The 12,057-nt window shown below is 58.2% G+C and overlaps 2 protein-coding genes across 2 annotated transcripts in view; one reads left to right on the top strand and one right to left on the bottom strand.

Moving 5' to 3' along the window:
- The window catches only part of LOC102757444 (calcium/calmodulin-dependent protein kinase type II subunit beta), a 1,507-nt gene extending 1,399 nt beyond the window's left edge, over positions 1-108 (top strand). Inside the window, exon 3 of the mRNA XM_015568205.1 lies at positions 48-108. Within this exon, the coding sequence (XP_015423691.1) occupies positions 48-108 (61 nt within the window). The remainder of the gene's footprint in view (positions 1-47) is intronic.
- A 4,145-nt stretch (positions 109-4,253) lies between these two features.
- The window catches only part of YKT6 (YKT6 v-SNARE homolog (S. cerevisiae)), a 14,966-nt gene continuing 7,162 nt past the window's right edge, over positions 4,254-12,057 (bottom strand). Inside the window, exons 3-8 of the mRNA XM_006770382.2 lie at positions 9,420-9,502; positions 7,814-7,914; positions 6,932-7,036; positions 6,635-6,700; positions 5,108-5,209; positions 4,254-4,446 (exon numbers count right to left, since the gene is read on the bottom strand). Of these exons, the coding sequence (XP_006770445.2) occupies positions 4,411-4,446; positions 5,108-5,209; positions 6,635-6,700; positions 6,932-7,036; positions 7,814-7,914; positions 9,420-9,502 (493 nt within the window). The 3' untranslated portion in view covers positions 4,254-4,410. The remainder of the gene's footprint in view (positions 4,447-5,107; positions 5,210-6,634; positions 6,701-6,931; positions 7,037-7,813; positions 7,915-9,419; positions 9,503-12,057) is intronic.

The following is a 12,057-nucleotide window of genomic DNA, read 5'->3' as shown; positions in this document are numbered from 1 at the left end:
GGGTGTGGGCTCCTCCCATGCCAGCGCCCCGCGTCCCGATGCCCCAGCGTGGACGGGCAGTGCAGCGGCCAGGCCCATCCCGGGGAGGATGCCTGTGAGAAGCTCTGAGGGCCCCCCCGCTGGCTCGGCTCTGCCCCCCTGCCAGGGGCAGGAAGTGCAGATGGGTGCAGCTAGCTTCAGACTTGGGGGCGGCTACCCTTGGCAGCAGCCCTGTGGGGAGGGGACCCATGGGCTGGCCTCCCTCCTGTCCATGGGGCATTCCTCTGACACAGGGGGACATGGGCTGGAGGGCCCAGGGCTCAGGGCGTGGTCCTGATGCAGGAAGGAGGGCCCAGAGCGGGTGGGGGCTCCCTGGACTCTAGGCCACTGCAGGGGTCCGTGCCCAAAGCAGTGTGCTCCGGGGGCAGGGCAAGCCAACCACTTGCCAGGCTTCGGGGGGCTACAGTGTGACGGGGACCCTGAGTGGGAGGAGGGGCTAGGCTCACTTCGGGGAGGCTCAGGGATGGCCTCACCGTTGCAGATGGCGGCCGAGAGCAGCCAGGGGTGGGGGCAGGTCCAACCGGCCTGATCACAGAGATCTGGGATCCTCCTGCCCCAGTACCAGGCACTCTTCAATTCACATTGTTTTCAACAAAGATTTTTTTTATCTCCCCGCAAAATCAACCCAAGGGAGGGGCATAGGATGGGAAACAGGACACAGGGCCTGGTCTCCAAGGAGACTGTCCATGCCACTCAGAGTGGACACTCATCTGCCCACCCACAGCTGTGCTCAGAACAGCTGTCCCACCGTGGACATGGTAAACATCTGCCTGCCCCCAGGGGCATGGGCAGTGAGTGGCAGGGCTTGCCTCCTACAGCGTGTGCCTGGCCGCTCTCACCTCCTGGGGCCTCCTCCCACTCCGCCCCCTCTCCAGGGAACTGCCTGTCTGGGTTAATTGGGGGATTTTTTTCTGGGGGACAGTTCTTTTGCATGCCACACCCGCTCTCCCAGCTTGATGTCCATGGTGTGGCCTCGCTGGCCCGCCCTGCAGGGGCCGGCGGCCGCGGTGCTGGCCGGCTTCCCTCCTCTCTTTTTGCTGAGTTTTGTTGTCTTTTCTTTCTGAGCCTTGTAAGTGTACAAAAAATTATTTTGTTCTGTCTCGGGAAACTGCAAATAAAAGGCAAACAGGACAAACTGCTTCATGTGCAGCTCGGTGCTTCTGCTGGGACCCCACCACCCCTCACCCAGACCCTGCTGTGGGGCCCCAGCTGGGCCTGGCTGTAGAGGCTGAGTCCAGACCTTCCTGAGCCTGTCAGGGTTGACGACCCGCCTGGGGTCCCTCTGTGCAGCCACAAGTCACAGCTTCAATACCTGACCCCCCCACATACACCCCCAACCTCTCTAGTCACCCCAGTGGTGTCGGGTGGGAGGAGCCGCAGGGCTGGGCTGCACTGACCTACTGAGTCGTTCCCTCCATCAGCCACCCCACCTGTATGGTTTGCTGACTGCCGGCCGCAGTGGCTGGGGCATGTGGTGTCCATGGCCACCCGCCTGTTCGCGGGAGCCCACAGCCTGGGTTGTGCGGACAGCACACAGGCCTGCACGGTTCAGACACCCATGTCACCCATGCACAGTGATGGCTGCTGGAGGCAAAGATGAAACAGCAGGCAAGGACAGCAGGAACCAGGCAGGCTTCTCAAGGTCCACATGGCCAGAGCTCCCAGCAGGATCGGGGGACAGGGCTGCCAGGTGCTGAGCCTAAGGTGCCCAGACAGAGGGCAGGAGGAAGGACTGGGGTGGCAGGGCCCGGCGCTCCCCAGCAGGCTCCCTCTGCAGTGGCCCCAGCATAACACCCCGGGACACCCCCAGGCCTTTCCTGTGCTTGGGCTCTGCCCACCCTCTGTGCCCGGACCTGACCCTCAGGGGGAAGATGTCACCGAGTGCATCCTTGCAGCCAGGACACGAGGTCTGTTGGGCCTCCCTCGGGAATGACCACCCCGGCCTCTGAGGCTGTTAGCACTGACCACATGGCTGCTGACCTGACTGACCACCGGCTCCTAAGGCCATCAGAGCACGTGGCCCGCCCTCGGGCCCAGCTGCAGGCCTTTCCCCTCTTCCCTCCCCGATGCCCTCACGTGGAGGCAGTGGCCCCCCTCACCCCCGACCCCAGGCCCTGCTGCTGCCTGCCTATACCTGTGCCACGTGCTTTCCTGGGAAACGGGCTTCAAAACCACCGTAGACCTCAGTGCCCCGTGAGCCAGAGACTGAGAATGCAGGGACCCCAGGGACCACCTTGGCCACCTCCTCCTGCTCCGCCCCGGGGCACTTTGCCAGGCCCAGGCCAGGAGGCCCTTGGCATCAGTGTCTCGGTGCCATGGGCCCCCCCTGGCAGCACGCAGGGACCTGAGAGGGTGGAGAATGTAGGACAGAGCCAGAGCCGTGTCAGGCGGTGTCTCCTAGACCCAGGCCTATCAGCTGTAATCAGAGGCGCCTCCTGCCCAGCCCCCCGGTTCCTGTGCCTGAGGTGGACATCGCATCCCAGCGCGCAGGCAGGCCTGTGGGCAGGCGGGCACCACGGCAGAGAGAGGTCAGGAGACCCCCACTGTCACTTCTAAATAGCGCCTGCTTTGGGCAGAGCTCCCCGGGCCTCCATAGGAAGGACTGCTGTGGGTTTGGAAGGTCACGCTGGGTGAGCTGAGCGCAGGGTCCTGGGCCAGGACGGACCAGGCTGCCAAGTCTCCCCGGACCAGCTGCTGGGACCACTCCCTGAACTGGGCTCCCCAACCCACAAGGATGTTCGCACACCTGCAGGGTCTGCTCTGCTTGCTCCCTCGCCTGGCTCCTGCCAGGTCAGAAAGGTACAGCCTGTGCCTGGGGCTAAGGCAGATGCCGCCTCCCTGCCCCCACCCCTGCTCGCACATCCGGCCCCCATCCCTGGCCCCGCCCTCCCCCTGCACAGCAGAGAACAGAGGGTGCACAGCACAGAGAGGGCACTGAGGAAGGGTCCCCCCAAGGCTCAAAGCAAGCACAGGACCATTTTGGGAATTTCAAAAGACAACTTTATCCAGATAGGAACCTCTCCAACAACACAAGAAAAGTTAGGCAACAATTATTAAAATACACTCTTAGCCGTATGACATGAACAGGGAACACATGGGCACAGGGCCTCCACCAGCCACCCTCCCTCTTCCAAATCCACCCTCGCCCAGGTCCTCCCCATCATCCATGACCCAACTGTACCAAGTGGAGTCACAGCCACCTCAGGCGCCAAGAATAGGATGGGCCTGCACCCTAAGGCGGGGTCCGGCAGGAGCCACACGGGCAGGGAGCATCCTTAGGGAGGCCAGCAGTGGCAGGGAAAAAGGCAGCCGGCAGGTGAACCTGTTGGGGCAGGTGCTCAGAAGCCACACAAACCCCATTCTCTGGCCCAAGCGAGATTTGGGGCTGCTGGCACTTCCTGCTGGGTGAGTGGGACCTTTGGCTGGCAAGAACCAGCACACTCAAAGAAGGACCCCTGGGTGAGACCACACGGGTTGACGCCACCCCAGCAAGGGCACCTTGTCCGCAGGTGGCACGCAGAGCAAGGAGGCAGTGTGGACAGGGCAGATGACCCAGGACCAGGCAGGCCAAGGGGCCAGGACCTGCTGGGCCATCGCCTGGGCCGCTGTGGCCTGGTTTCCTGCTGCTGAGGGTCAAGAAGGATGGGAGGAGGGGGGACTGAGCACAGACGGGGGCTGCCACACTCAGACAAGTGGGGTGCTGGGTCCTTGGTTGGCTGGCACCTGCTCTTGATGCCCAGTAACAGTGGCCACGGGAAGGCCACTTGCTAAGACACGCAGGCCCAGGTGGTTGCCAAAACAGTTTTGCTGCCAGAGGCACATGCCTGGGATCCAGGTTCAAGGCCAAGTGCAGATCAGGCAGGTGCCCCTCCCCCTCCAACACCTCCAAGGCGTCAGTGGAAGTCAGTCTCAGCAGAAATGCAAACTGTGTCTCAGAACTTGTGAATCCCAGGGGCTGTCTCCTCATGACCCTGCTTGTCCCACCCCCGTGACCCTGGCGGCTTTCCCAGGAGAACCCAGTGTGTGCTGTCACCCCTCGCCCCATGGATTGAGAACCCACTCACTGAAGCGTTAACACAGGTGATGTACAGGTTAGACAAGAGCCCTTCGGCATCTGCAGGAGTCATGGAGTGTTTACGGTTTCCTTTGGCCCCAAAATACCTCTGAAGACCTCAAATTATCTTTTCAAAAATGACCAGAAACATGAATTTGAACATTCCCCACCCCAGGTCCCTTCCGCTGCCTCGGTGCCTCCAGGAGCTCCGGTGAACGGTGACGGTGCTCTAGTCTTGCTGTGGCCGAGGCATGTCCCAAAGCCGCGGTTCTGATGGAATGACGGGGATGCATCAAGGGGGCCTCTGCGGACTACGGTCACATGACTGCACAGCACGAGTTTTGCTTCCGCGCCTAGAAAGAGACAGACGAGCAGAAGAGGGGCTGAGGAGGTGGCCTGGGCACACAGATGGAGCCCGGAGCACTGAGGGGAAAGGACTGGTGATGCCCATCCTTGCCGCCTCCCAGCAGCTGGAAACAGGTCACAGACAACCATGTCCTCCTCGCCTGCCCTGCCACCAGGAAGGCACCCGACACAAAAATGGGCATGGGCACTGGCTGGCTGAGGACCCCCCCCTGCCCACCCTCTACCCAACAAGGCTGGCAGCTCTGGTGTTTCTCCAGACAACAGAGTGGCTCCCACTTAGGTCCTGGGCCCCTGTGACCTCCTCTCTTGCTTCCTGTTGAGATACCCCAACCCCCCAGCCAGCTCCCCTCAAGGGACACACGAAAGCAACAGCGTGTGGAGAACAAGCGAACTCGCCCCACTGCTCAGTGAAATTCTGTGCAAGGAACCTGCGAACAGGCAGCGTCAGAACCTGGGGATGCTGCACCCCACCACTCAGCCAACAGCAGACAAGGGTGAGCCTAGGCTCCGAGCCTGAACCCGCCTGCGTCCCCTGAGGGCAGCCCGAAGATGGGGACAGGCCCCGGCTCGCTCACTGCTACAGCACCGCAGCGACAGAGTGTGCTGGTCCTGCTCGCGGCAAGGGGCCTGGGACCGCCAGGTACCCACCGTTTTGTAGAAGGCTTTAGAGTGAATTCCCAGCACTTCAGATTTGGACACCAGGTCGTCTATCTTCTCACCTCGTTCTAACAGGGACTCCATGGTGTTGTGCTGCAGGAAGGAACAGAAGCGAGGCTCTGCCCGTTCACCACGAGTGACCACAGCCCTCATCCAACCCATCAGGGGCAAGCACGTCCCCTGAGCCCTCCCCCACACGAGCACCCAGCACATGTCCGATGTGGGCATGCACCAGGACCCGTGACCTTCCTATGGAACCTAGAAGGGTCTACTAGCGCAAAGAGCATGTCCCAGTCCTGCACGACACAGGCATGGACAGCCAAGCAGGCAGAGGTGGCCAGTGCATCGGACAGGGCACGTCCGATTCCCTCAAGGGGCCTGTAAGTTCACAGACCCTCCCCAAGGGGGGAAAGCGCCACAGCCCCACTGCCTGCTCACATCTTCCCCCTCCCCTCCTCCCCCCACTACTGCCCCATGGCCATTGCCAGAGCAGCCACCAGGCCCACTGAGCCCGATTTCACACATGTGAAAAGGCATGGAATGAGAAAGGAGCAAAAAGTCCCCATCTCTACATGGGCCTAGTCCAGGGGTGGGCAAACTTTTTGACTCGAGGGCCACAATGGGTTCTTAAACTGGACTGGAGGGCCGGAACAAAAGCATGGATGGAGTGTTTGTGTGAACTAATATAAATTCAAAGTAAACATCATTACATAAAAGGGTACGGTCTTTTTTTTCAATAGTTTTATTCATTTCAAACGGGCCGGATCCGGCCCCCGGGCCGTAGTTTGCCCATGGCTGCATTAGGGTGATGTCTCCAGGCAGTGCAGTGCCTGGGTTTACAAAAAAATGTTTTAAAGTCAGAATACAAATGTAACCTTTGACATGGAAGAAATGTCTTTTTTTTTTTTTAAATATATTTTATTGATTTTTTACAGAGAGGAAGGGAGAGAGATAGAGAGTTAGAAACATCGATGAGAGAGAAACATCGATCAGCTGCCTCCTGCACATCTCCCACTGGGGATATGCCCGCAACCAAGGTACATGCCCTTGACCGGAATCGAACCCGGGACCCTTCAGTCCGCAGGCTGACGCTCTATCCACTGAGCCAAGCCGGTCTCGGCGGAAGAAATGTCTTACTCGTATATGTAGAGAGCTTGGTGGTGGAGAGGGCCGTAGTTTGCCCACGGCTGGCCTAGTCACTCGGATTTGCATCACCAAAGTAAACTGGATTGCCCAACTGGCGTGGCTCAGTGGTTAAGTGTCGGCCTATGATCCAGGAGGTCACAGCTCAATTCCTGGTCAGAGCATATGTCCAGGTTGTGGGCTCGATCCCCAGTGTGGGGCGTGCAGGAGGCCACCAATCAATGATTCTCTCTCATCATTGATGTTTGTCTCTCTCTCCCTCTCCCTTCCTCTCTGAAACAATAAAAAGATATTTTTTTAAAAGTTAACTGGATTAAGGTACAGACGAAAGCAAGGCCGCATGGCCCTTTACCCAGTTCCCCGCAGCCTCCTTACCAGAATGATCTTGGTCTCATCTAGCTCAGCCTGCACTTTACTCATGGGGTCAGCCTCTCGGGGATTCTAAGACAGAGCCGAAAACAAAGACGACGTCAGGCCTGGAGTGACCACCTAGAATCAGAGCTCAAACCCCCGCCAGCTGGACACACTCCCACAGGCTACTCGAAGCCGCGACAGCAGCAACAGCCTGCGTGGCACCCAGGTCCCAGGTCCTCGCGTAGCCCGAGACCCCCGGGTCCACACCAAGGCGGTCGGGAAGTCACCGCGCCCAGCTGTCAGGCTCTGGGCCCCTACCTGGTAGGTACTAAGGTAGCCATCCAGGGCTGTGTAGTGGATCGTAGCAGGGGATCCGACAGGCCAGTCGATCCTGTCCACCTGCTTGGAGAAATCATCCAGCACCTGCAAGACCAAGTTGCTCAATGACACCCCTGTGCTCGCCGCACCACAGCAACAGGACTTGGCCCACGAGGCCGTCTGGCCCCCGGAAGGGCAGAGGCAAACAGCCAACGGGAAGGGAAAGTCCAGGTGCAAGTTCTTCCTTCTCAAGTCCAGTGTGTCCAGCCTGAGACACGCCTCAGCTGGTGAGCGATACAAGTATTAGAATTTAAACTACAAATTCCATTTTTGCCAGGTCATGATTTTCCAGGAACCAGAGAAAATCAGTCCTCCAATTTTCCAACCAATTCTTCAAAAAGGAAAGATTTAAGCCACCACCAATTTCATGTGCTCGTAAATGTATCAGTCCTCTGGGGACAAGACACGGCAGTGCCTTCGAGGCGTCTGTCATCAGCCCGTGTGAAGAAACCGAAGAGCACGTGGTGCGGACCACACCAGGGAAGGGGCACAGGGTGGCTCGGTGGAGGGGAGGCAGGTCCAACAGGGCAGGGCTGGAGGTGGGTAACTAAGGCGAGAGCACAGCCACCGCTGGCCCAAGGGCTCTGTCCCAGAGAAGAGAGGCGGAGACTGTGGGCACACAGGGAGTCCCGTGGCCCTGGGGCATGAGCCTGGACACAGGGCAGGAATCGGTGCCATGGAGGAGCCTGGGGAGGACGAGGGGAAAGCTGACCACGGCTGACGGTGGACACACTACTCCCCTCTAGGCTTCGGGCACGGACGTCACCCCGGCCCCAGTCCCACTCGTCCACCCGAATCCAGTCCAGCCAAGTCCACACCCACCTTCTCCAGCAAGGTGAAAGCCACCCGGGACGGGTACTCGCTGTCAGCAATGACCACTCCCGCCAGACTGTCATTCCGCACGTAGACGTGGCACAGGTATTCTAAGGAGACACACAGACGACAGGAGGGCCTTAGACTCCACCCCCAAGCAGTCAACCCGTCACCTGCTGGGCTCCAGCCTTTTGGATCAACAAAGCTCTGCAGACCGGCCTAACGGGTCGCCCACAGGACTAGATGCACACGGGACAGGACACACGCAAGACACAGCGGGAGCACGGCCATCAGCACGGCCCCGAGGCCCAGCGTGCTCAACCAGGGTCTGAGGGCACCTTTCCAGGCACAGCCTTGAGCTCCAGGCCCAGCCTGGCAGTGTCTCGGGGAGCGTCAGCCCCCTAAGGCTCTGCTCCGGAACGGGGGAAACCCTGGGCAAGCAACGTAGTCTCACGTTTTTTAAAAACCTGTAAGCATGGCCCCAAGTCAGGAAATCAGCTCTCTGGTCCTGTCTGGCCAGCTCCATTTTGGGGAGGGGAGGAAGGGAGTGAGGAGAGGGGCCCACACAGGCTGGGGTCTCCAGGGAACTGTGAGTGTCCAAGTAGCAACAGGCCAGCCTGGACAGGGCTCTGCCGGACATTCACAACCCACAGAATTAACTCCTGTCACTTGGAAGGACGGCAGCTGACAAGGAAGAACCTTCTTGTCTTTAAGACTCTCAGCCAGGAGACTCAGAACTAAACTAGGAAAACAAATTAAGGACGCGAGGGAAGCCGTGAGCCCTGAAATCAGAAACAGGCAGAGAGGAATGACCGCAGGGATGTGAGGGGCAGGCGCTCCCCACCGACAGCTCCAGACAGTCATCCCCAAGTAAGACACTCAAATATGGGGACAAGGCACACACCACAGGGAAGCGGGTCAGGTCTGAGGAAGTGTCCCTGAGTACCAAGCTGAGAAGGCCAAGTCCCCCCGAGGGGACGGACTGAGAATATTCAAATGTCCAGGATCCCACCGCCCGGCCAGAGGTGAGCACACAGGGTCCCACAGAACACAGCCCCGACTCTGCCCACACCGTCACCCTGGACATAGCACCTCCACACCCGGCACCCACAGTCCCAGCATCATGCAACAGCCCTTGCTTCTGCCAGAAGTTCGCTCTCCCCTCCGGACGTGCCTGTACACACTCGCCTCCTGTCCACATCTAAGCACACAGGAGGCAGCAGCCCTGACAGGGCAGGCGAGAAACCCTTTTCTGAGAGGCCCACACTCTGGAGGAGGCGCTGCTACTGCCCCGAGAGATGGGCCCTAATCGGAAGCACGTCCAAGCTTTGGGGCTAACTGTAACCAGCAGCTAGTCGCCCACAGAGGGCACAGAAGTGTGTGCAGAAGGAAGCGGAGGAGGAGGGAAGAGAGGCCAGGCTGGCGAGTGGGTCCTGGCAGCCTCGTCTCCTCGAGGTGACAGGGCGTGCTCAGCGCAGGCTGCCTGCGGCGTAGCGGCCGGGCCAGCGCACACGCACGGGGAGGGTCCTCTTACCTTGTTCCTTGACGGAAGCTCTGTTGCCTTTGGCCGAGCGCTCCACAATCAGCTGTGAAGGTCATGGGAGGGTCCTCTTACCTTGTTCCTTGACGGAAGCTCTGTTGCCTTTGGCCGAGCGCTCCACAATCAGCTGGCTGGTGAAGGTCATGAACTCCTGAACACTAAGAAACAACACACATTACCTCCTCCTGTCACCTGTCCCAACACGAGGGAGAGCGACCTGGGCTTATCTGCAAGGAGACCTTGCTCCTTGGTTTCCTTCCTGCCCCCGCCCCGCCCCATCTCAGACAAATGATAACCTCTCTGTAAACGCACAGGTCCGGAGACTCACAAAGCATCGTCTCAGCCACTCAAACCCCCTCTGTTCACTACCCAGCTCACCCCAACAACCCTCGTCCAGACTTGAGGGCTGCTGTCCATTTCACAGCCTGGTCAGAACTGATCTGGGATGCAGGAGCTAAGCAGAAGCCAGCGCCTGCTCTCCAGGCCCCACTCACTTCCAAGAAGAGGACAGACAGAGCCTGTTCTGGAAAAACCCAAGTGGCCAGGACTGTTTGGCAGGTGCACAGCCAGTTACGGCCGTGGCGTGCGCCCTGGAAGGAACGGAGGACAGCAGCTTGGCCGGGACGTGGAAATGGAAAAAGGCTGGGACAAAGGCTTAGAGGGAGGGGGAGCTTGTTGGGGGCCACACAATGAGATTCTGGCTAACGACAGACTGCAGATGCAACAGTGGTCCCATAAGAACCTCCAGGAAAATTCACAGGGAAGGGCTTAGCAGAAGCATTTGTTGGGCTCAACAAGCTCCTTAAAAAGTATGGAAACAGCCTGGCTGGCGTGGCTCGGTAGCTGAGCGTCGACCACCAGGAGGTGATGGTTCAATTCCCGCTCAGGACACGTGCTTGGGTTGCAGGCTTGATCCCCAGGAGGGAGTGTGCAGGAGGTAGCCGATAGATGATTCTCTCTCGTCATTGATGTTCTCTCTGTCTCTCCCTCTCCACACTCTCTGAAAATCAATGGAAAACTATCCTCGGCTGAGCCCTAAAAAAAAAAATTTAAGTTTATAAAGTAAAAACATAATAGTAAGCTAGGTTAATGTATCACTGGAGAAAAATAAATAAATTAATGCAGCCTTGGTGTCCAGGGTATGAAGTCCACAGCCATGCCCGTCATGTCCGTGGCCTTCACCTCACTCACCACTCGCTCCCACCACACCCAGAGCAACGTCCAGTCCTGCGGCTGCACTCCTGGAGAGAGCCCTGCACAGGGCGCTTTACCTCTGATACTGTGCTTTCACTGTCCCTTTTCATATTTAGCTGCTTAGGTGCACAAACACCACTGTGACAATTGCCTGCGCGTTCTGCACAGTAACAGGCTGTGCATGCAGCCTCGGTGAGCAGTGGGCTGCACCGCCCAGGTGTAAGCACGCCCTGGACGTTCGCACGACAACACCACGTGAGGACCACACCACGTGAGGACCGTTTCTCAGAACCTATCCCTGTTGTCAGGTGACACGACTGCAATCCCGCAGACAGAGTCTCCAAATAAGAAATCCTTGCGGTAAAACCACAGACAGAGCTTAGAGCAAGACTGTACTTAGATAAGGCAGAACTGCATTCATTGTGAACGCCTGCATACGAGGTCCAGACAAGCTGGGAAATGGCCCTGGCTGGTGCTCAGTGGTTAGAGCAGTGATGGCAAACCTATGACACGCGAACTCATTTTTTTGGTTGATTTTTCTTTAAATGGGATTTAAATATATAAAATAAGTATCAAAAATATAAGTCTTTGCTTTACCATGCTTGCAAATATCAAAAAGTTTCTATATGTGACACGGCACCAGAGTTAAGTTAGGGTTTTTCAAAATGCTGATACGCCGAGCTCGAAAGGTTCACCATCACTGGGTTAGAGCGTTGGCCTGCAGACCAAAGGGTCTCAGGTTTGATTCCTGGTCAAGGGCACGCATACCTCGGCTGCAGGGTCCCCAGCCCCGTAGGGGCTCATGTGGGAGGCAACCAATCCATGTGTCTCTCTCTCTCTAACCCAGCGGTTCTCAACCTGTGGGTCGCGACCCCTTTGGCGGTCGAACGACCCTTTCACAGGGGTCACCTAAGACCATCCTGCCTATCAGATATTTACATGACGATTCATAACAGTAGCCACATTACAGTTACGAAGTAACAACGAAAATAATTTTAGGGATGGGTCACATGAGGAACTGTATTTAAAGGGCCAGAAGGTTGCGGACCACTGCCTACCTAACCCCCTCTTCCACTGTCTCTAGAAATCAATGGAAAAGTATCCTCGGGTGAGGATTTTTAAGAAAAGCTGGGAAGCTATTAGAAGGTTTCAGGCTTGGGGTCTGGTCACCGTGAGAAGGGAAGGACGCAGTGAGGGGCCTCAGGACAAAGACCAAGAGCCCAGCTGGAGTGCGTGCGGCCGGGAAACGCCCCTGCGGACAGTCCTACTGTGGGTCAGCCACCTGGGATGGGTACGGGCATCCCAAGCTCCTGGGGGTCGGTCCTACAGGGAGCCCCGGGCACCTTCAGCGCTGGCCCACAGGGAGGGCGGGAGGAAGAGCATCGAGTGAGCCGGGAGGCACAGGCACAGGGGGCAGAGGAGGAGGCCAGGGGCACAGAGCCGCGACCACAAGGCGGACCCAAAGAAAACACAAGCCAACGAGGTAACAGAAGCTGTTTCAGACCCGCCGGCCGCTCTC

Source organism: Myotis davidii, unplaced genomic scaffold, assembly GCF_000327345.1.
Source record: "Myotis davidii unplaced genomic scaffold, ASM32734v1 scaffold1364, whole genome shotgun sequence".
Lineage (NCBI taxonomy): Eukaryota > Metazoa > Chordata > Mammalia > Chiroptera > Vespertilionidae > Myotis > Myotis davidii.
Note: the sequence above shows the minus strand (reverse complement) of the source record. Positions and strands in the feature narration are given on the sequence as shown.